Genomic DNA, 23,603 nt, shown 5'->3' with positions numbered 1-23,603 from the left:
ATCTATTCTGGTATCCAAATGCCCTCACAGTCAGATCCTTCCTGATATCTAACCTAGGGCTCACTTGCTGAACAGCTACTCATACACCCTCTATTTGACTTGAAAAGGCCTTGCTATACTCCTCAAGGACAGAATTCCCACCTCACCCAGCGACCCTGCAGCAGCTGTTTGTAGTGGAGGCAGCTTTCTTTTTACTGTTCTTTGTTCTTTCCTTTCCTTCTATCTAAAACTATAGTGTAGAAGTGGGCAGGGCTACTCACTTATTTTGCCAGCATATTTGGATGCTGATAGCTGACAAAATTATTTAGGAGAATATGTAATCTCTTTCTGTAAAGATTTTAAAGAACTTTTTGGGATAGTCAAAATACAGTTCTGCCCAAGAAGGGGAATAGGTTAGATAACTCCTGAATGTCAATGTCCCTTTCTGCTCAAGGATTCTATAATTCTTTCCACAGCATGAGAACTCCCTAAATTTTCCTAAAATTCCCTAAGTTATCCAGCTGGAAAGAACGTACCAGTGCTCCTTCTGGACCAAACATTTCCAGGAAATTTCCAATGAATTCTCGGGATTTCTCCTCCCATTTCTGAATGAGGTCAATGCTTTTTTCTTCTACCTTCTGAACAAATTCTTTTGACTTTTCTTCCACATCTTTTACTTTCTTCTTCACTTTGTCAACCCGTTCCTGCAAGTGGTATTTCTTCTCCTAGGTAAAGAAAGAACTGTTTTAAGAAATAATACCCACTCTGACCTTTCATACCAAAGGGAGGGGGAAAAACATGGTTTGACACTCTATTAACACTCTTTTTATTCTTTAGAATTCCACTTTGCTTAATCTATCCCACACTTCTCTAGCAAAATAACAGATAGGATATGCTCTGGATGGTCATCATATACAAAAGTGTGATAATTCTAATATCGTAGAAACCCAAACTAAACTAAATATATATAGGGTAGGCCCAGTAACATGTATGTAACCAAATGAAGTCACATTTTTAAAGACAAAACATAGACTTAGAACACAAACATACCCAACATAACCCAAACCCCATTCTAGATGGAGATGTAAAGGGAGCAACAAGATCACTGTACAACATTGCCAAAAACAAGCCAACTACAATAAGTTGAAAGTGGAAGTAGTAGATCTTTTACTTAATTCATCTACCATATTGGACTTTTCTCCTTTATCGTTGGCTTTTTCTATGATTTTACAAGAGCTGTTTTTAGTATTTGGAGGTCTGTTTGCTCATTCACAAAATAAAGATGATATTCTCTGGTTCTACCAGCTCCCTAAAGATAAGAGAAAATGGAAAGATCTCTCTGGGGATGGTGGGGCAGGGAGTCTTTAGTCAAATGAAAAGTATTCTCATAATTTCCCAATCATAGAGGGGTAAGGAAACATGTTTAAGATTTTTAAACACCTGAAAATAGATAAAGGTTCTGTAGCAGGTGTTTAGCAACAGCTAGGGTTTATCTGCATAGATAAATCATACTCAGATGAAACCATTTCACCTATTCATAATTCACAGAGTGAGGGACAGGTGAGGAAGCACGGTAAACTACTAATGTAGAAGACACAGTTTGCAGCCTTCTTTTTAAATAAACTTTATAGAGGTATAATTTATATACAAAATGTATAGCAGTTTGTTGCTAAAGGACAGTATTAAGCTAAGGTAAATTTTGCTTTCATAAATCAAATTTTAAAGCTTAGGTCTACATGTCCTGAGAAATTGCATGCAAAATGTGTGTCGCTATCCATACAGGGAGAGGATCCACAGCTTTCATCAGATTTCCAAAGGAACATCAAATAAAAAGTTTTTTAAAAGGCTAAGAACCACTATTTTAAATGTATTTGAGATACATATTGAACTTTGTAAGTTACACATTCTTATTTATTTATTTATTTATTAAATTGGTATGTCTTTATATCAATATGTTGATACTAGACCATAAAGGTCGAAAATGCTTGTTTCATTCTCTTTGTCAAGAGCTTAACATAGTGCTATCTGCAAGGAGGATTCAGTGAGCTTTTGGAGGAAATCATTATAGCAGACTGAAAAGCAAGTTCAGCTCAGATAAGTGGGAGGCAATGTGTGTCTTACTGGGCCAGGGGACTCTGGGATGAGGTTGGAACTCACGTTGATAAAGCTGACATTGAGCTCCTTTGCCGTGTAGCCCCTCTGTAGGTTTCGTCTGGCATATACATCATAGTCCCGGACAATTCGGGTGATGATGTCTGATGTAGAGATACCTTCTGTCCTCTGTGTTGGAGCAAACATGCCTAACCCCAAAACACATACAAACACTGTGACATTCCAGTTAGCTCAGGCAGTAGGACTAGACAGAAACTGGGAGCAACATTCCTTTCCATTCCTCAAAAAACAGAATCTGCTGTTACTAAGGGAAGTCTGGAGATACCGACACACAGAAGGAAGAACGAATCAAAGGACAGGGGTTAAGGGAAGGAGGAGCTATGTGGCCCTGATATTAAGAAAAATACAGGGCTGGAGAAAAGCTTCCTGAAATTCAGATAGCAATAGGAGATATTTAAACTGAGAATTGATGGATTTCAGTGCTATGCTCACACCTTAACCTCTTATCCAGTGTGGCCTGAAAGTGATGTTGAACTTTACAGAGAAAGTGTATAAACTTTCTCTGCAAAGCAGCGATGTGGTTGAATCTCTGTCACTGCCCTGAGACTGTGCACATTGCAGGGAGAATATGCACATCAATCCACTCACCTGCTTCCTTGATGTGCTTATAAACATCATCACTTCCAGCAGAAGAATAAGGGATGTCGTCATGGGCTACAAAATCAATCTGAAAATAAGGAAATATCACTTAAAACCCAGGATGCCTGCCCTGCAGGGAGAAGCAGTACATACTCGCAGGCCCAGGAAAGGACAAAAAGGGGAGGCTGGGCCTCCAACGGACACTTTCTCCTTATCTCTGGCTGTTTGCTCATAAATCCCATGGTTTGTTTACAAGCCATTGACCTAAGAATTCACGGATCATAAATATGAAGTCAGCAAGTTTGTTTTTAGCTGTTGCTCCTGGTGTACTGGAGGTGCTACCCTCAGACTTGGAAAACTGGGCTGCTGTGCTAGTGGGTGGCAGTGAGGAAAGAAGAAAGGAGTCTCCTCATCCTCCCGGGTCTGTAAGAATTCATCAAACGAGGGCTTCTGAAAGCCTGAGAAAGAGGTCATTTCTTTATCAACTGGTTTCTCCAGGAGATGAGTGGGAATATAAAAATAACAACCAAGAACACTTTTATTAGAATAGATACATCTGTACTCCTGAGAAATGCAAAATCCAAAGCCACAAAAGACCTTTGGGTCTCAGGAGCTACCATTTTACTAGTGTCAATACCTCTTGCAACGGTGAAGAGACCACTGGCACTGAGATCAATAATCTTTCTGGGAAATATGCTAAACCTCACTTACTTATTCCTTCCTGAATAGGTCATATACCCTTTCCTAATATAACTGCTAATACCACCATATCCAACTCCCAGAAGCCACTATAGTGTGAAGTGTGCTCATCAGAACCATGTTAGGGACTCTCAGCTATCTCACTTACCCATAAACAACCTATTAGGGATCCATAGGCAGCAAAGCAAAACTAAGAATGGTGGGCAAGCAAGACTTGTGGTTGAGCATACACTCTAACAAGAAAAGCAAAATTAGAAGTTCCTCTAACCTCTTCTTACTGGGCCTGCCTGGCTGTGTTACTGAGAATAATCTTGCTCATTACCTTTGGTACCACTGGCTAAGTGTTGACATAGAAACGCTAGAGAACTATAAAAGGTGTGTCCTAATCTTAAATAGTTATAACAAATATCCCTTAGCTTCAGGCCTACCCATCAAAAGTAATGCTTTTGAAGCATGTTGGCTACCCAGATCTGTTCCCTCCTGTTTCACTGAACAATTCACCAACATTCCATACACCCCTGTACAGAACTGACGATATGCTTGCAGGTTCCTTAGGCTTGAGGGTCTCCAACCTGACCTGATAAATCCCTCATCTTTTATACCTACCTTTTACAGGTAACCTGTTGCTTTAATGTGGGAGAATTAAAAGGAGAGAGGGGCTTTATAATACTAACTCACTAAGCAAAAGTGAGTAATCTCCCTGGTTTCTGACTATACAAAACTTGTAGCCCAAAATCAAAGCCCTGAAACTAAATTTAAGTCACACAAGAGAAATCTATGTTATCTTTCTATTTCCTGGAATGTGAGAAAAGCATGGCTGGAGTTATGTATATTTTAAAGAAACTGGTATGTTATGAGGATGGATACCTACAGTGTGAGATGGTGGTGGGGGAGTCACCTAACTGAAGCAGTCAATTTCTACAGTGTTACCTGCTACCATGTGATCTCGACCAGTTAACTGCCCTCTCTGGCCCTGTTCTCACACATAAAATGGAAATAATAATCACCCAAAAGGATTGTTATGGGGAGCAAATGAAATATAACGGACATAAAAGTACTTATAAACCATCAAACCCTATATAAACATCAGGAATGACTATTATTAGTAGTAACATCACTGTCATCTCCTCTATGTGAAATTTACATAGAAGGTAGAAGTAAAATAAAGCTAGTGAAAAACTAGCCTAAGTACCAGAAGCCCTGAGAGTTGAAGAAATTCTGGAACAGAGAATGGGACATGTGCTCAGTTTCTTACCCGGTGCTCTGCCAGGAACTCCGGTGTCAGGGTCCAGGGAGCGTTCCTCACCACCTCATCCACATAGCGGCAGTGCTGCACTGCGTCATAGCGCTCGTTTTCATTCATCACCGTGAAGCCTTTGAAGTTGTGCGTTAGCTCATCACTGCAAACTGAGTTTACCACATCAGAGAGTTGTAAGTCAAAGACCTCTTCACTTAACCACTCCACAGTCACCAACCTCTCCCATCCCTAGGGCCATACCCATTCTCCCCACCTCAAGAAAAATCTTCTGGAGGTAGCTCAGTCTAGGTAACAATGCTTTTTCTAATCCAAGATACACCTTTGGGAGCAACACTCACTAAATAGTATGTTCACACTTTGGGGAAGAGAGGTTCCAACAGGGCTAAAAACTTTGGCTTTGAAATAAACCTGCTATGCATTTCTGTATCAGTTAAGCTTTAAAAAGTGTTTTCGTATTATATTTTTGTAAGACTGAACTGGACCATATAACAATTGTTAAGCTGATTTTGTAATTCAGTTGATTCAGAATGTTAAACTGAAATCCAGAGTAAATGCCATTCTTAAATAGGCAACAGGGGTCTTCCGTGACTGCAGAAACTCAACTAAAAACAGTGAGATAAACACTGGACATCTCAGGTCAATGGCCTTGGAACTTCTCTCTCTGGGTTTATATACTTCATGTTTTAGAGAGGGTGTATTATATCCCTCGTTTAAAAACCAAAACAAAAGCCAATAAACTCAAGTTATAAAGGTAGAAGAAAAAGGCTACTATAATTTTTTCTGGGCAGCACCTTAAATCATCAGATGTTTTCTTACCTCCCACAATGAGGTATGTATTAGGGAAAAGGTTCTTTGCTTGCATCAGAGCCCGGGCATGACCAGAATGAAATAAGTCAAATATTCCATCTGCATAAACTCTCACAGGTCGCTCATCTAAATCCAAAAGAAAATTTATCACAAAAATACACTGATTCAGTATCTCATATTCGACAAATGTTAATGGCACTATGTGACTGTTTCATCCGCATATCCCTCTCTTAAGGGGTTGTGAGGAATAACATCACAGACATTGTTAGAAACAAAGACCCTTCTGATGTAATATCCATTAACTCTTTGTTAGCGTGGTTGTACCAAACTGCTCAGGTAATTGGATTTCGTGATTGCTTTTTCTTAATTTTAGAAGTGAAAAGGAAGAGTTATGCAACAGGTAAGTGCAAAACTTCAAAATCCTCATCTTCAGTTTATGTTTAAACTTTGGGTACATATGAACAAAACAATACTATAATCTGGCTGCTTGCTCTCTCATTTTTGAGCTTCCTTGAATACTGACTAATGCTTTGCTTTGAAAATAAACCTCCCTACTACTGCCCAGAGAGTAAAGAGTTATCCAGACAAAAAAAAAGAGTTATCTAGAAAGGTGAGATTAAGAAAGAAGGAAGGAAGGAAAGCACCAGTTATCAATTTACTGCTTCTCTGTCCCAGATTCACCCTCCATCTGCTCTGGGATAACAGATGGAATTCCTTCATGCATTTCTCCTTGATAGTGAGCATGATGTTACACTTTCTCAGTAGAGGGTGATATACTAACTATTTGAAAATCAAATATATAAATACTTTAGGACTTTATAGTAGAAGTTTTTCTCTTCTCCTCTCTGTTAGTGAGAATAACAAAGAACTGATTGTCAATTTATTTTTCGTGGTAATGGACTATGAAAGAAAAGCCAGGAAATGATCTCTTGGGGCACAAGACTAATTCCAAATCCAAATAAACACACTGACAATGAAACTGATATAATGGCTCATCATGTTTCAAATGATAAATCTAACAAGTCCTAGTAAGATATTTCCACTACGTGAATAAAGGAAAAGCTATTTCACTGTAAGAGCAGAAATTAACAGTAGAAGCATCTACATCACTCTGGGAAAGAAGGGCCAGAGTCTCAGATACAGTGAAGGCAGGGATAAGATACCTTTCTCTCTTGTCTTGTGACTCAAGACAGTGAATCAAGGGGGAGGAAACTGGTTCTCAGGAAGCATATGGACTTTTCTTTCCAGATAGCTTTATCCATAAACAAGTAGCTTTTAAACTGAGAAATCACATATTGCTGATAGGAATATAAATTGATACAACTTAAGAAGCACAATTAGGCAATATCTATCAAAAATCAAATGACAAATGCTTATACCCCTTGGTCCCGCTATTCCAATTCTAGGAATTTATCTCACTAACACATTTATTAAAATGTTATCCACAAATGTTGTTCATTGTAGCACTGTTTGTAATAGCAAAAAGTTTAGAAACAACCTAAATTTCCCTTTTTTTTTTTTTTTTTTAACCCTCACCCGAGAATATTTTTTCCATTGCTTTTCAGAGTGAGTAGAAGGGGGAAAGAGAAAGAACAAGAGAGAGGGAGGGAAGGAAGGAAGGGAAGAAAGAAAGAAACATCGATGTGAGAGAGACACATCGACTGGTTGCTTCCCATACTCAACCCAATCAGGGCCAAGCCTGCAACAGAGGTACGTGCCCTTGGCCAGAATCAAACCTGGGACCCTTCAGTCCTTGGGCCGACATTCTAGCCACTGAGCCAAACTGGCTAGGGTGAAACAACCTAAATTTCAATGGGAGACCGAATATACCGTGATACACCCATTAAAAGGGTGGGAGGATTTATACATTATTTGCTTATATATCTATAAGAAATTGGTAAAACTGGTTGCCCATAAAAGGGATACTGGGTGGCTGTGAGACATTGGTGAAAGGAAGACATTTCACTCTATACACCTTTTTGTATTTTATGAATGTTAGGCATGAGAATGTATTGATTTTATAATAAAGGAAATAAAAATTTTAAATAAAATAAATACACCAATATAATGAAAAACTGAGAAGTAATATGATGGACTAAAAAGTCAGAAAGGTTATATAGCTCAGGCTTGCCAACCAGCCCCCTTCCTCTGTACTCTTAAGCTCTTTAAGCTTCAGTTTCCTCATCTATAAAACAAAGCAAAACAAAACAAAATCTGAGTAGTTTAACCTCTCATCTACATCCTAGAAATCATGACCATGAAGTAACTTAACATACTTCCATCTTTCCTAAACAAGCCCAGATTGGTTATGATCTCACTTTATTTGATCCTTAAAGATAAAAGCTAGAAAACAAAAATTAAGATTATTTTGTTGTTATTTTTCTGCCATTAGCGTACATCAAGTGAGATTTCCTGACAGTGGAAATAGCATAGAATGCTGTTGATCGTGGCTGTTTGCCAATAGCTAATCATCCCACGTTAGGCCACATCACCACTGAATCCTTTTCTCACACCAACCTCAGATGTGCTTCCTTCCCTCTTCAGTGTTTCCCCAGCCTCCCAACTTCTCAATTCCCTATTACTTAACCCCAAGTCTTTGGTGAACCCAGGCTGGTATATTAACCAAATAGCCAGAAGGGGCCACTGTTGAACTAGAAAATCTGAGTAGAAAGCACAAGTTATCTAGTCTTTCACCAAGTGGCTATTGGCGAGGATAACCATACCCTCCCTCTGATTTACATCTATTGTCTCAGCATATTATTAAGAGCAAACCCTTTAACTCTCAAAATGGTCCTAATTTGGACAAATTACAGTCCTTGCACTACTGCTGGCTAACTAACTAGATGTTCTTCAGGCAGAAAAGACCTGGGTTTACATTTATTCTCTTTTGATATAGTCTCTCAAATACCTATTACCAAAACATTTTTGTCCTTAACAGATTTCTATGTCCTTCAGACTCTGCTTTTTCTTCCGTTCTCCAAGATAACATATCATTGATTTTTTTAATCTTTTTAAAAAAAATATATCTTTATTGATTTCAGAGAGAAGAAGGCAGAAGAGAAAGAGAGAGAAACATCAATGATGAGAGAGTCACTGACTGGCTGCTGCCTGCGGGCCCCTGACTGGAGATCGAGCCCACAACCCGGGCATGTGCCCTGACCAGGAATTGAACCCTGATCGCCTGGATCTTAGGTGGACGCTCGACCGCTGAGCCACGCCCAGCCAGGCGTTTTTTTATCTTTCAAAAGAAATGATCTTCTTATTTCTCAGGCCATACTTGTTTTTCCTCTGGGTAGTGAGTTTTCTGCTAGATTACACAAACTTCCCTCTTGTACCTCCTTAACCTCCCAAGTGAAAACCTAGGGGCAGAGGGAGGAATGCCCCCTTGTACCAATTATTTGTTTAAAATCCACTAACTATGGCATGTGTATGTAGACTCATTACTGGTTTATCCCTTGTCCAGCACTGGCATGAATTCAGTCAGTTACTTGTCTATTTAACACAAAACTGAACAGACAAAATAAGATAGGCAAACTTTATAGGCTAATTTGTGACTATATGTACGGCCTATAATACAATCAGTTGGCCGATGTTTTTCTATTGTTAATAACTAACGTCTATGAAGAGTTGCACACTCCAGGGTGAAAAGAACACAAAGATGGAAAAACTTAGGTTTTAGCTTAAATTCTTTCACTAATTATTTGTTTTACTATAAAGGAACTTTTACTTCTAAGTTTCTATGGGCTTAATTCCTTCATGTATACAGTACAATAAAGAGACTATGAAGTATATTATCTCAAAAATGAACTAGCAAAATTCTATTATTCTAAAAAATTTTTAAATTAGATCTATTAGTTAGTGCTTGTTAATTATAAGCTTCCAAACTTGTGAAAAGGACATCTACACACACACATATTTTATGTATCAAAGGTGGTTAATATAACAAACATAATCATATCTGAGTGAGGTACTGCATTGTGAATGTGTGTCATTAGAGAGTGCATGAAAAGTTCTTGCCCTCAACAGACTCTGAATCACATCTGAATGTGACCATGTGACCCTTGAACTGTTTGGTGGCATTTTGAAATTTGACCTGCCACCATTACACTGTTACATATAGCCTGGTTTTCCATGTTGTCATTTTACCTGCCCCATTAGCCTTGTCTATTTCTCAAATACAGGGAGCCAAACCTAAAACATCACATCATGAATCAGAGGGGTTGTGATCAACATGTATAAACACTTTTGCAAAAGGAAAGTATTCTCTGGAATTGTGAGGACCCCAAAACTATACTCCATACAGCAAGATATAGTCAAAGGGTATTGGGATCACTGGCCTGACATTGTTCAGCATTCATTTCTGTTAGTATTTTGCTACTCCTCAGTTACAACAGGGTGCAAATATACTAACACAATTAAGTAGGAACCACATATATCTCCTATCTAGATTTGTGGCTATAACTGCTTCTTATTCCCTAGTGCTTGCCTGAGTTTGAGTCCAGACATGATTACAGAGTAGACAGAATTCTTACTATAGTAATTGGAAGAAATAAAAAAGAATTAAATAAAAGGAAAATTTGAAGAATTTATAGAGAAGTAAAGACAGATGCCTATAAGACTGTATTCACAACAAATGCTCATGGGAGTTTCTATTTATGATGATCCCTAAAACCAAATGCCCAAAACAAGAAGAGTGTCTAGACTACGTACATTATGTAAGATAAGCATACAAATAAAGAGTATGGGCTTTGAAAATAATAAAGTGAGTCTTTAAAATACTGGAAAATTATAATATCAATAAAGATAAAATTAAGTGATTAGCATCTCTGAACTTGAGATATTTTTATTCTCTATCATCAACAGCATCAGAGCTAGAGTCTTCACTGATAGAAAGGAAAATTTGGGGAACAATTATGAAGGTTATTAAAGATGAGACAGCCTGATATATTTGGACCTTAGTAAAAATAGGCAAAATTAAAGTCCAGCTCAGGCTAATATCTTATTATCTGCGCTCAACTATATTTCATAATTATGACAACAGCCCAGGAAGCAAGTATGTACTACTATATCTCAAAGCTGTGACAATATCCCAGGAAACAAGTGCCTAATAATAAAAAAAAAATGAAATTTTATGGAGTACAGTTATCCTCTCAAAAGAACAGCAAGGGAGTTAGAAGGAACTCATCCCCCTTGTCCCAAGTAGCCTTTACAGGTAAACTGAGGGAAGAATATAGAAAGTAGGTGTATATTTGATAAATACAATTGAATGCTAAAAACAACAGCAAAACAAGAAAATAATTGAGCGTTTACTTACAAGGAGTTCCTCTGCTGGCTTCTTCCATAGTTACCCTGACATAGGGCTTATTAAAGTCTACTTCAATTTCATCAGAAAAAGGAGCTGGCTGCCGTAAACCCTTAAGAAGAGGAAGGTGACGGAAAAAAAAAACATTTAAATTCAATGGTACAAACTGAAACACTAAAAAAAATGGCAGCTTTAAAGAACAATCAGTTACTCAATATACTGTGACTTAAATTCTTCTTAAAACTTCATAACACAAAAAAGAAAAGGAAAAGGCATTCCAAAATGACAGGTGAAAGTTGCAACATTTTACCAGATGGGCAAATCATGGTGTCAAAGATAAATGTTTTGCTAATGATTTCAGGGTAAAGACTGAGCAAGGTGGCTGGGAACAGTCCCAACTAACTGGGCTCCTCTGCTGCACGGCAGAGCAGCCAATCCTGTTCTATATACTGAATTGCCAAGGTTCATGCATGCATTTTCAAATCAGTTCAGCTAGGGGACTGGGAAGGCAAACAGCTCCTGTGTACTTTATTAAGTACAATTATCACTGTGTAATGCTTTGCACTGTAAATATGTTCTAATGTTCATAATAGCCCTGTGAACCTAGTATAATAGTTGGTATCAATTTAAAGATGAGGAAAATAAGGTTCAGAGAAGTTAGATGAGTTGTCTGCAATTACAGTAAAACCTTGACATAATGGACTAATTGGTATCTATTGAAGCTGAAAGTCCGTTATATAATAAAGTAGGTTTTCCCAATGCACATGTCAAAAAATTGACAAATTAGTTAGTTTACCTGTTTTTACTTATGTAGATACATTGGTGTAATTAAAATTAAGTATGTATGCAAAGCTTAATTTCACAGAAAAGTTTTCTATATGTATTACAGTAATTTTAAATTTATACTGAATAGTCTAGCAAATGCGTGCTTTCACCATTCACCAGTCACTGTGAGTAAACAATTGCACTCTGGTGTGGCTTAGTGCATGTGGGAACATCTGTCCACTTATGTTAAAACTGCTGCAAAAAATCACTTAAGTAAGAGAGGAGTTTACAATAACTGAGATTATGATCTGAAGAAAATAAGCTTTCGGTACCATTACTAGGAATAGAGAAGTTTTAAAAGAAGGAATTGATATCAAAGAAAGTGAGAACTGAGAAAAGTCTTTGAATTTGGAGATTTAAATGACTATTAGAGACCTTCTAGAATATATTAGTGAAAGTCAGAACACTAGTGCCTCTAAGAAAATCAGAAGACAAGAGAATAGATTAGTAATAATCTCTCAATAGAGATTTGTGACCATAAAAATGAGAAAAACAGAAAAGTACCTAGAAGGGACAGAAGGATTTGTGGCAGTATTTTTTTCTTAGTTAAAGAGATTTGTTCATGTCCAAAACAGAAGAAAAGGAGCCAAAGAGACTGAAAATACTGGAGAGGGGAAAAATAGATAATTAAGGAAAGAAGAGGCTAGAAGAATGGCAGGGAATGGTCTCAAAGTAGAACAGGGGGAAGGTGATAGCTCTAGAAATAAGAAGGAGACAATTTTCTAAAAGCAGGAGAAAAAAAGGTGATAAAAGGACAATGTCAAATGTAAGAAAAGAAAGATGTACAAACTTACACTTGATGCCCTCAATTTTCTCAGTATAGTAGAAAAAGAAGTGAAGTTACCTATGAAGAACAGGTAGGTTGGAATGAGACTGAAAGCTTGAGAAAAGAAGAAAGTATTTGGAATAGTTGTTATGGGAAATGTATTAGAGCATTAGCAAATAATTACTGGGACTGCCCTGCTGGCATGGCTCAGTGGTTGGGTGCTGACCTATGATCCAGGAGATCACAGTTCGATTCCCTGCCAGGGCACATGCCCAGGTTGCAGGCTCATTCCCCAGCAGGGGGTGTGCAGGAGGCAGCTGATCAATGACCCTCTCCGCCTCCCTTCCTCTCTCTAAAATCAATGAAAACATATTTAAAAAAAAATTGCCCTAGCCGGTTTTGCTCAGTGGTTAGAGCATTGGCCTGCAGATGGAAGGGTCCCAGGTTCAATTCCAGCCAAGGGCACATACCTCGGTTGCAGGCTCGGCCCTGGTCAGGGTGCAATCGGGAGGCAACCACTCAATGTGTCACTCGATGTGTCTCTTTCACATCGACATCTCTCTTTCTCTATCTCTGTCTTTCTCCCTCCACCCCCTTCCACTCTCACTGAAAAAGCAATGGAAAAAACATCCTCAGGTGAGGATTAAAAAAAAATTACTGGGACTATTGAGCACTATATTCAGTCCAAATCAAGCTAGAAACTATAGTAACTAAATTAATAGGCCCAGGAAGAGAAACAGAATTAACAGAAACTGTGAAAGATCTGGGGTTAGGCCCTGGTGAATGGAAGGGAAAGAAAAGAGGGAAGTGAAAAGCAAAGGAGACAAAGGGATCTAGACATTTCTCCAAAGAAGATATATTAATGGCCGAGAAACTGGAACTTCATACACTGTTGCCATGAATGTAAACGGGTACATAACTCTGGAAAACAATTCTTCAAACTGTTAAACATAGACACCATATGACCCAGAAATTACACTCCTAAGTATATAACCAGGAAAATGAAAACATGTTTTAAAAAGAACTTATACATAAATAACGCCCATAACAGCATTATTTACAATAGCAAAAATAAAAACAATCCAAATATACATCAACTGATGAATGGATAAACAAAATGATATATCCATATGGAATATTATTCACCTATAAAAAGAAATGAAGTACTGATACATACTGCTGCCTAGACAGAACTTGAAAACATGCTAAATAAAAGAAGCCAGACTAAAATGGCCACATATGGCATGATTCCATTTATGTGAAATGTCCAGAATGAGGTACAGAAAGTAGATTAGTGATTGCCAGGAGGTAGAGAGAGAAGGGAATAGGGAGTGACTGCTAATGGGTAGGGGGTTTCTTTTTGTGGGGATAAAAATGTTCTGGAATCAGTTTAGTGGTGAAGGTTGCACAACATTGTGAATATGCTAAAAACCACTGAATTGTACACTTTAAAGTGGTTAAAAATGGTGAATTTTATATTATGTGAATTTTATATCAATTTAAAAAGATACATTAAGTATCCTATCTTGCATAACTTCCTTGTAGTATACTGTGTATGTTCCAAGGCAAAAGGCAAATGCAGCTGTCTCTCCTGGCTAAGGTTTGTGCTGAATCAATTCCTCCTAAGTATAGAGAATGAAACCTAAGGTTCTTAAGCTACAGCAGATGAGCAAAATCTCTGTCTCTCTAGGGTTGCCTCCAGTTAAAAAGTATAGTATTTTTTTTTTTTTTAATATATCTTTATTGATTTCAGAGAGAGGAAAGGAGGGGGAGAGAGAGAGATAGAAACATCAGTGATGAGAGAGTCATTGATCGGCTGCCTAGCCTGCAACCCGGGCATGTGCCCTGACCGGGAATCAAATCCCGATCTCCTGGATCCTAGGTCGATGCTCAACTGCTAAGCCTTGCCCAGCCAGACAAAAAGTATAGTATTTTAAAAACACACCCTGTTACTTGTCTCAGCTAGAGAACAGTGTCTCTACAAGCTGAAGTTTATAAAAGTAGGACTAAGTATTTCTACCTGTGTTATAAGACATACCTCTTTCATTTTTAACCTCAAGAGAATCCTACAGAATAATATTGCTTTCAAGTCTTTTGACTATCTGATAGCGAAGTATACACGAAAGGGAATGGGTTTACAATTTAGATCTAAATCCCAGCTCTGTCACTTAATAGCTGTGAAATCACAGCAAGCTTCTAAGGCTATCATTTAATCTTCTATAAAATAGAAAACAATACTACCTGCCCCAGAAGGTTATTATGAAGATTAAGCATATGAGTAGGCACTCAACAAATTTATTCATCATCAACAATGTTAGTTCACTTTCTCTTCCATATTATGAATACAGGTTTCATTATGCCAATAAAATTAATTAAATTGTATTAATCTAAGAAGTTTGCTTCTAAATGCCATATTAAGTTTCCAGCTTCTAAATGCTATTTTAAGTTTCCAGCTTCTAAATGCTATAGTTTCCAAATCTACGCAAAGTATAACTAATACCATTATAACTAAAAATTACAGCTACTCATTGTCATCATTCCAAATGATCTTCTGAATGCAATATTGCTTCCATAAAACCTTTTTCCTGATTTTGTTCACATACATTAACTCATTATTCCTCAAAATTCCAACAAAAAAGAAGAGATTCTTGTGTCCTTACTAGTAGAGAAATGGAGATAATTCAAATAATGTTAAGACTAGAACTTGATATTGGTTTTCCAGAACTCTTTCTACTTCTAAGGATTATTTTCTTTACATTTAAAGATTTTTTTTATTTTTGAATTTCAGTTGAGGTACAATATTATATTAGTTTCAGGTTTATAATCCAGTGATTACACATTTATATAACTCACAAAGTGATGACCTTGATAAAACTAGTACCCATTCGACGCCATTACAATATTATTGATTATATTCCCTATGCTATACTTTACATACCCATGACTATTCTGTAACTACCAATTTGTGCTTCTGGAACCCTTCACCTTTTTCACCCATCCCTCACTCCTTCCCATCTGTCAACCATCAAAATATTCCCTATATATATGAGTCTGATCCTATTATTTGTTTATTTTGTTTTTTAGATTCTACATATAAGTGAAATTATACAGCATTTCTCTTTCTCTGTCTGACTTATTTCACTCAACACAATACCATCCATGTTGTTTCAAGCAGCATCTTTTTTATGGCTGAGTCATATTCCATTGTATATATGCGCCACTTCTTCTTTACCCATTCATCTATTGATGGATACAAGTTGCTTCCATATCTTGGCTATTGTAAATAATGCTGCAATGAACATATGAATGCATATGTTTTTTCAATTTAATGTTTTGGGTTTGTTTGGATAAATACTCAGAAGTGAAATGACTAGGTCCTTTTTGTCTCTTGTTATAGCCTTTGTTTTAAAGTTGATTTTGTCTGGTGTAAGTACTGCTACCCCAGCTTTTCTTTTCTTCCTTTCCATTTTCTTGAAATATAATTTTCCATCCCTTTACTTTCAGTCTGTGTGTCTTTCGATCTGAAGTGAAGGCTTCTGTGGAGAGCGTATGTAAGGGCCTTGTTTCCTTATCCATTCACCCACCCTATATCTTTTCATTGGAGCCTTTAATCCATCTGCATTTAAAGTAATTGTTAGATCCAAGATGGCAGATCCAAGGAGCAGATGGAAGTTACACTCGACTCCTCCCAGGTCCAAACTGGAATTACAATTAAATTATAGAACCAACCTGAATAACCAACTGAAGACTAGCTGAACAGAAGTCTTATAACCAATGATTTACAGAACAAGCCACATCAAGTCTGGTAGGAAGGGCAGAGACATGAAAAGGCTGGCCCTGCAACCGCATATCTCAGCTGCAAAGGTTGAGACCCCTAAAGAGCATGGGGTCTCAACTCTATGCAGGGCTCCCCTAGCCTGAAGCACCAGAGCCAAGAAGAGGAGCCCACGTAACATCTGGCTATGAAAATTAGCAAGGATTCTGTATGTCAGGGAGAGACAGGAGTCTTCCAGAAACCCAGGCGCTCTGCTAAAGGACCAGTGCCCAAAATCTTATTCATAGCCAGTCACCCTGGGCTCGTGTAGAAAGAGGGTGGATCAGAGCAGGACGGAGTAACGTGAGGAAGGACTGGGTTGTGTGGCTCCAGGGAAAAAGCTGACGGGACAGTCACCAGAGTCCCTGTACTGGGTCCCTTTCACACACCACGCACAAATGCCATCTTTCCTGGGTAGAGCATTCCCCTTCATACAGCATCAGCTAGGAGGAATGCACTAACCTCACCCTCACAACTCCCTGTCATCTTGTCCTGCCAAGCTCATACCCTGTGGAGGAATCACCTGTCTGGGCCCATGATGTAGACTTTCTTGGAGGGCTCCTGATGGCAAACTCGGGGTGTCAGAAACCAAGTTGTGTGGCTCTGGGGAAGGGGCCAGTTCCCCTGCCCTCAGCCTGACCAGTGCCAGCCCCCCCAATGAAAAATCCACTAGCCCCATCCTCCCAACACTGGGTGGCCCTGTTCTGCCATGCTCCTGCCCTGCAGAGGAGTCAGATGGCTGTGGCAAGCTTAGGCCCTTGGTGCAGACTATCCTGGAAGTCTCTTGAGAAGGGAAAGACTGAGTTCTGTGACACTACATTGGGGGCTATGTTTCCCTCCCATGCCCACCCCATAGTACCATTCCTGTGCAGAACCCTCCCTTCACACCAAATCTTGGTCTGTTTGGGTCTGATGAACTCTGCTGGCCTCACCCTGACAACTCCCTAGGACTGCACCCAACCCCTAAGGACTGTGGGTACCCAGCAAATGGCAGCTAGACTTCATGTACCCTGAGACTTTTGCTGAGCGGCCTCAATTCCAGTACTGGCACAGATTTTGAGTCTGTATCAGTCTAATAAACACCATTTCCCCCTACCTGGTGACTCACTGAGAACCTACTTCATGCAACTTGCAAACCACCAGAGACTATTTCAGTGACATAGCCTAACAGGAAGCCAGCAAGTGGAGGCAGATTTCAGGGTGTCTTGGGTCTTTTGCTGACGTGACCTTAGGCTCAGTGCTGCTAGAAGCCAGCCTTGGTGAACAGCTTGGGCCCTCCCATACCCAAGCCCACAAACAGTGGATCGCTTTGTAGTTCCAAATAGGTAGCTCAGGGCTGGTCACAGGCAGCACCTGACATTGACTTGCATCAGAGTCCCTCCCAAGAGGCCCTAGAACCAACACACCTGGTGACAGGACTCAGACCATATCAGAGCATGACCCAATTAGTTCCACAAGCAGCACACCCAAAGGAAGTTATCGGCAGGCTCCTGACCCTGCTGGGGGGAATTCCAATTCATGAGGTCAGCCCCCATAAGCAGCTCATACACTGTGGTCAGGGTTAATCCTCATAGTCAGCAAGCCCCAGGGTCAACCCCACCCATGGAGAGGCCAACAGCAACTACAACAGGATGGTTCACATAACACACACAATGAACATTCCTGGAACACCTAGCTCAGGTAATTAGGGAGACTGTGTCACTGAGCCCCACAACACCTAATACATAAGGCCACCATACCAAAACTAGGAGTCATAGCATATCTGCCTAATACACATAAAAAAATTACAGAGAGACAGGCAGCCAAAATTGGAAGACAAAGAAATATGCCCTAAGTGAAAGAACAAAAAAATCCCCTGAATAAGAACTAAATGAAATGGAGGCAAGCAATCTACAAGATACTGAGTTCAAAACAATGGTTATAAGGATGTTCAAGGAACTTAGGGGAAGAATGGATGAACTCAATGAAAACTTAAACAAAAAGACAGTAAACATAAAAAAGGACCTAGAAGCCACAGAAAACAACCAGTCAGAAATAAATAATACAATAACTAAAATGAAGAATACACTAGAAGGAATCAACAGCAGGTTAGATGAAGTAGAGGATCAAATAAGCAATTTGGAAGACAAGGTAGCAGAAAACACCCAAGCAGAGCAGGAAAAAAAAAAAAAATCCAAAAAAATTAGGATAGTTTAAGGGACTTCTGGAACAATATCAAGTGTAACAACATCTGCATCAGAGGGGTACCAGAAAGAGAAGAAAGAGACAATATGGATTGAGAATCTATTTGAAGAAATAATGACTGAAAACTTCCTTAACCTTGTGAAGGAAAAAAACACAAGTTCAGGAAATGCAGAGAGTCCCAAACAAGATGAACCCAAAGAAGCCTACACCAAAACACATCATAATCAAAATGGCAAAGGTTAAAGACAAAAAAAGAATCTTAAAAGCAACAAGAGAAAGAAAGTTTCCTACAAAGGAGCTCCCATAAGACTGTCAGCTGATTTCTCAACAGAAACTTTGCATGCCAGAAGGGAATGGCACAAAATATTCAAAGTGATGAAAAGCAAAGACCTACAACCAAGAATACTCTACCCAGCAAGACTATCATTTAAAATTGAAGGAAAAATAAAGAGCTTCCCAGACAAGGAAAAGCTAAAGGAGTTCATTATCACCAAACTAATATTACAAAAAATGTTAAAGGGTTTTCTTTAAGAAGAAATAAGAAAAAAAAGGGTAGGGGGTCACATACATATGCATATTTAAAGGGCAATTAATATGTACCTATCAATAATCACTTTAAAAGTGAATGGATTAAATGCTCCAATCAAAAGACATAGGGTATTTGAATGAATAAGAAAACAAGACCCATATATATACTGCCTATAAGAAACCCATTTCAGATCAAAAGACACACACAGACTGAAAATAAAGAGATAGAATAAATATTTCATGCAAATGAAAACAACAAAAAGCTAGGGTAGCAATACTCATTCAAACAAAATAGACTTTAAAACAAAGGCTATAATAATAGACAAAGAAGGACATTATATAACAATCAGAAATTAATCCAACAAGAGGATATAACCCTTATAAACATTTATGTACCCAACATAGGGAACCAAAATATATAAAGCAAATATTGATGGACATAAAGGGAGAGATCAACGGTAGCAGTCATAGTAGAGAACTTTAGTACCCCATTGACATCAATGTATAGATCTTATACCATATACAAGAATAAAATCAAAATGAATTAAAGAGTTAAATGTAGGACTTAAAACCATAAAACTTCTAGAAGAAAATATAGGCAGTAAAATCTGATATTTCTGTTAGCAATATTTTTTCTAATATATCTCCTTGAGAAAGGAAAACAAAAGAAAAAACAAACAAATGGGACTACATCAAACTAAAAAGGTTTTACACAGGAAAGAAAACCAATAGCATTAAGGTGGAGGACAACCAGCTCAACAAGGTCATCAGTGAGCTGAATGGGAAAAAAATCAAAGAGATCGTCTCTGCCACCCCAGGGTCTACAGTTCCTGCTACTGGTTCTGCCCCAGGTGCAGCAAAGAAGAAAGATGAGAAGGGATCGGAGGAATCTGATGACAACATTGGATTTGGTTTGTTGGATTAGAGTCCTGCTCCCCTGCAAATAAAACCCTTTTTACATTTTAAAAAAAAGAAGAAATGGACAAGAGATAAAATACTAGTTTAGAAGTATGAAATAATACTATGTTTAGCAAACTGCAACTAGTATTACTGGAATATAAAGTTCAGAATAAGAATCTGCAATAGATAAGGTAAGTAAGGGCCTGATGATGAAGGACTTTGTGTGCTGCCCTAAGGAGTTTGAACTTTATCCTACAGGTAATGTGATCCCATTTGCAGTTTAGAAGATCATTCTGATTGCTTTGGAAAGGATTGGTTGCAACAGGAATAGACAAGAAACCTAGACTGAGAGCTAGTTGTGACTGTTGCAATGATCCAGTTAGATGACAAAAGCTTAAACTAACACAGTAGATACAGAGAGGATGAAATAAAGTTTTTAAGAGATAAAATAGGTACTTTTAAGAAATTATCAGGATGCAGAGGATAAAAGGTATTAAAGATGACTCCTAGGTTTCAGGCTTAAGGAGACTGTGCAGATGGAGTACTTCTCACTCAGATAAACACAGGAGGAAGAACTGGTTTAGGTGGGAGACAATGAGTTTAATTTATTACAGGATCAACCTAGGTCTATGAGACATCCAAATAGTAGTTAGATAGATGAGCTCATTATTTACTGTCACTGAAATGGCAATTAGGAGTCAGGGAGAATTACTGCTTTTCTTTTTTTTCTTTTCTTCTCTTTTTTTAAAAACAGATCTTCAAGGAATAGAATCTGCTCTGTTATTATCCTTTTTCTCATACCACATAGTGTTCTTCTTGGCACTATAGCCTTTCCCCTGGCATTACTGAAATACTTTGGATCTCAGAAGGACGTTACCATTTGTGAAGAATGCTTGGGGAAAAGAAAAATTTTCTCTGTGGCATTCTGAAACTTTTTGCTGAAAACTGTTTAAGAATCCTTGGAAGTAGGGAATTCCGATTAAGATGGCGGAATAGGTAAATGCAGTACTGGCATCCTCCCTCAACCAAATCAAAAATACAACTAAACTACAAAACCACATCATTCAGAACCATCTGAAATCTAGCTGAACAGAAGTCCTATAACTAAGAATATAAAGAAGCCACATCAAGACTGGTAGGAGGGACAGAGATGTGGAACGGGCTGGTTCTACACCTACATGTGGCACTTAAATTTCATGAGGGCTATTTTAGCTGCAGAGGTGCCCCCTGAGGAGCAAGGAGTCCCAGCCCCACACCAGGCCCCCCAGCCCAGGGTTGCAGTACCAGGAAAAGAAGTCTGCATAACTTCTGGCTATGAAAACCAGGGGAGATTGGGGCTGAGTGAAATGAAGGGCTGCTGGAATTTCAGGCATTTCTCTTAAAGGGCCCATGCACAGACTTACTTGGACTCACCTACTATGAGCTCCAGCACTGGGTGGGTGGGTGGGTGGGGGCACTCTAAAGGTGGGGAGGAACTGAATTGTCTGGCTTTGGAGCAAGGGCTGGAGGGGCAGCTTTCTCCCAGACAGAAGTGCTGGTGGAGGCCACTATTCCTTTGCTGAGCCCCTACCCAGTAGCCTGCAGGCACAGGCTAATGCCATATCCAAGTTTCCATTAACGTAAGTAACACTGTTCAACCTGCCCTGGTGATTCTGAGACGCTGCCCAACTGAATTTGCAGCCCATACAAGCTGCTTCCAGTGACCTTTCCATAAAAACAGCCTGAATGGATCATGCTGAAGACTTTCTGAAATTCTCTCAAATGTTCACAAACCCCAAACAACCATCATCTGGCTTCAACATGCATATACCTCTTGCTAAGTGGCCCCAAGCCCTACACTAGCAGCAGCGACTTGGTTCACAGATTGGCCTCTCCCAGGCACCTCTAATCCCAGCACAAGTAGCAGCGATCTGCAGATAGCTTTGTAGCTTATGCAGGTGGCCTCAGGAAGGACACAGGCAGTGGCTCACCTCAGCCTGCATCTCCTGGAAGACCCCAGACCCAGTGTACTCAGAGACCAGCTTCAGACCACGCTGGAACACCATCCAACCACCTCCACATGAGCAACACACTCAAGGGGTGGACCTGGTGGGCAACAGAGTTCCACTGAATCAAGTTCTACATCATGGGGTCAGCACCTGCACCACAGTTCCTCCACTATAGCTGTAGTCATGGCCAGTCCTTGTAGCCAATTGGCCTGGAAGGTCAATCCCTCCCATTGACATGCCAATAGCATTCAAGGTTCAATTACTATAGTTTTAAAATTTATTTTATTTTTAAATTATAGTTTACTTTTGCCCGGCCAGGTGTGGCTCAGCGTTTGAGCATTGACCTAGGTTCCAGGAGATTGCGGTTCGATTCCCAGTCAGGGCATACACCCGGCTTGCAGGCTCAATTCTTAGTCAGGGGCATGCAGGAGGCAGCCGATCAATGACTCTCTCATCATTGATGTTTCTTTCTCTCTCTCTCCCTCTCCCTTCTTCTCTCTGAAATCATATAGATATATCTTTTTAAAAATTTTTACATTCAATATTATTTTGTATTAGTTTCAGGTGTACAGCATAGTGGTTAGATAATCATATACTTTAAAAAGTGTTTCCCCCTATATTTCTAGTACCCACTTGGCAACATACATAGTTATTACAATATTATCAACTATATTCCCTATGCTCTTTTCTTTATGCCTGCCCTATCCAGGATCTTCTTGATATCCTTGGCACTGGGGGAGGCATTGCCCCAGAGGTCATCTTTTCATCTTTGGATCTCTAATTCTAGCAACTGGCATACAGAGGTTCTCAATATAAATTGATTGAAATGAGATTATAAGATCTATCTCCATAAGTAGAACTATGGCCAGTTTTCCCCAGAGTTTAGGTACTTCGTAATTTATTCATATATATGATAAATATTAAGGTAAGCCAAATGTCTTATTCTTTGCAAATACTTTTGTGATCCTTGACTGTACCTTTAGAAACATCCATATCAGTAAATTCTTTATACTTATAGACAAACTACCATAAAGTTATCCCTTAATTTTTCCTCAACTCTTTTCTCTCTCTTCTATCCATTTCATCCTGACCCATCAACCCAGCTACCTAAGGATACTTGGTGATCCTTCCCATTCCTTTCCCTGCTTGCAAGGAAAGCACTTTTTTAAAGTTAATGAGCTCTGAGCCATAGAATTCTACATTATGCTCACATCTTTCAAAGGGAAGATTTTGCTTATCTTTATACACCTAGTACCTACTGCCACACTGGTACATTAAAAGTCTATGATAATATCTTGTTTTCTCAACCCAAATGCCAGCTAATGATTGGATAAATAAAATGTGGTATGTGGTATATGATGGCATGCTATTTGTCAATAAAGAGGAATGAAATACTGATACATGCTATAACATTAATGAATCATGAAAACATGCTCAGTGAAGAAGTCAGCCACAAAAGACCACATACTGTATGATGCCATTTGTATGTAATGTCTAGAACAGGCAAATCTATAGTGACCAAAAGTAGATTAGTGGTTTCCTGAGGCTGGGGAGGTTGGAAGGAAATGGGGAGGTTGGAAGGAAATGGGAACTGATTGCTAACAGGTATTGGGCTTCTTTTTGGAGTGATAAAAAGTTTTCTAAAATTGGTTGTGGTGATGGTTGCACAACTCTGTGAATATACTAAAATTGAGTTATACATTTTAAACTGGTGGATTATAATACAGCTATTATTAAAAAAGAAAAATATTGCCCTGGCCGGTGTTGCTCAGTGGTTAGAACATCGGCCTGCCAAAGGGTTG

At 38.9% G+C, this 23,603-nt stretch overlaps 1 protein-coding gene across 11 annotated transcripts in view; it reads right to left on the bottom strand.

Moving 5' to 3' along the window:
• PCYT1A (phosphate cytidylyltransferase 1A, choline) overlaps positions 1 to 23,603 on the bottom strand; it is a 46,038-nt gene that overhangs the window by 4,374 nt on the left and 18,061 nt on the right. For all 11 annotated transcript variants that reach the window (XM_081137605.1, XM_081137607.1, XM_081137604.1 and 8 more), the window contains 6 exons: positions 10,809 to 10,908; positions 5,504 to 5,620; positions 4,685 to 4,836; positions 2,740 to 2,818; positions 2,137 to 2,279; positions 516 to 704 (listed from right to left, as the gene is read on the bottom strand). In XM_081137605.1, coding sequence (XP_080993731.1) covers positions 516 to 704; positions 2,137 to 2,279; positions 2,740 to 2,818; positions 4,685 to 4,836; positions 5,504 to 5,620; positions 10,809 to 10,908 — 780 coding nt within the window. The remainder of the gene's footprint in view (positions 1 to 515; positions 705 to 2,136; positions 2,280 to 2,739; positions 2,819 to 4,684; positions 4,837 to 5,503; positions 5,621 to 10,808; positions 10,909 to 23,603) is intronic.

Source organism: Miniopterus schreibersii (genome assembly GCF_964146895.1).
Source record: "Miniopterus schreibersii genome assembly, chromosome: 5".
NCBI lineage: Eukaryota > Metazoa > Chordata > Mammalia > Chiroptera > Miniopteridae > Miniopterus > Miniopterus schreibersii.
This window is presented reverse-complemented; position numbering and strand designations above follow the sequence as displayed.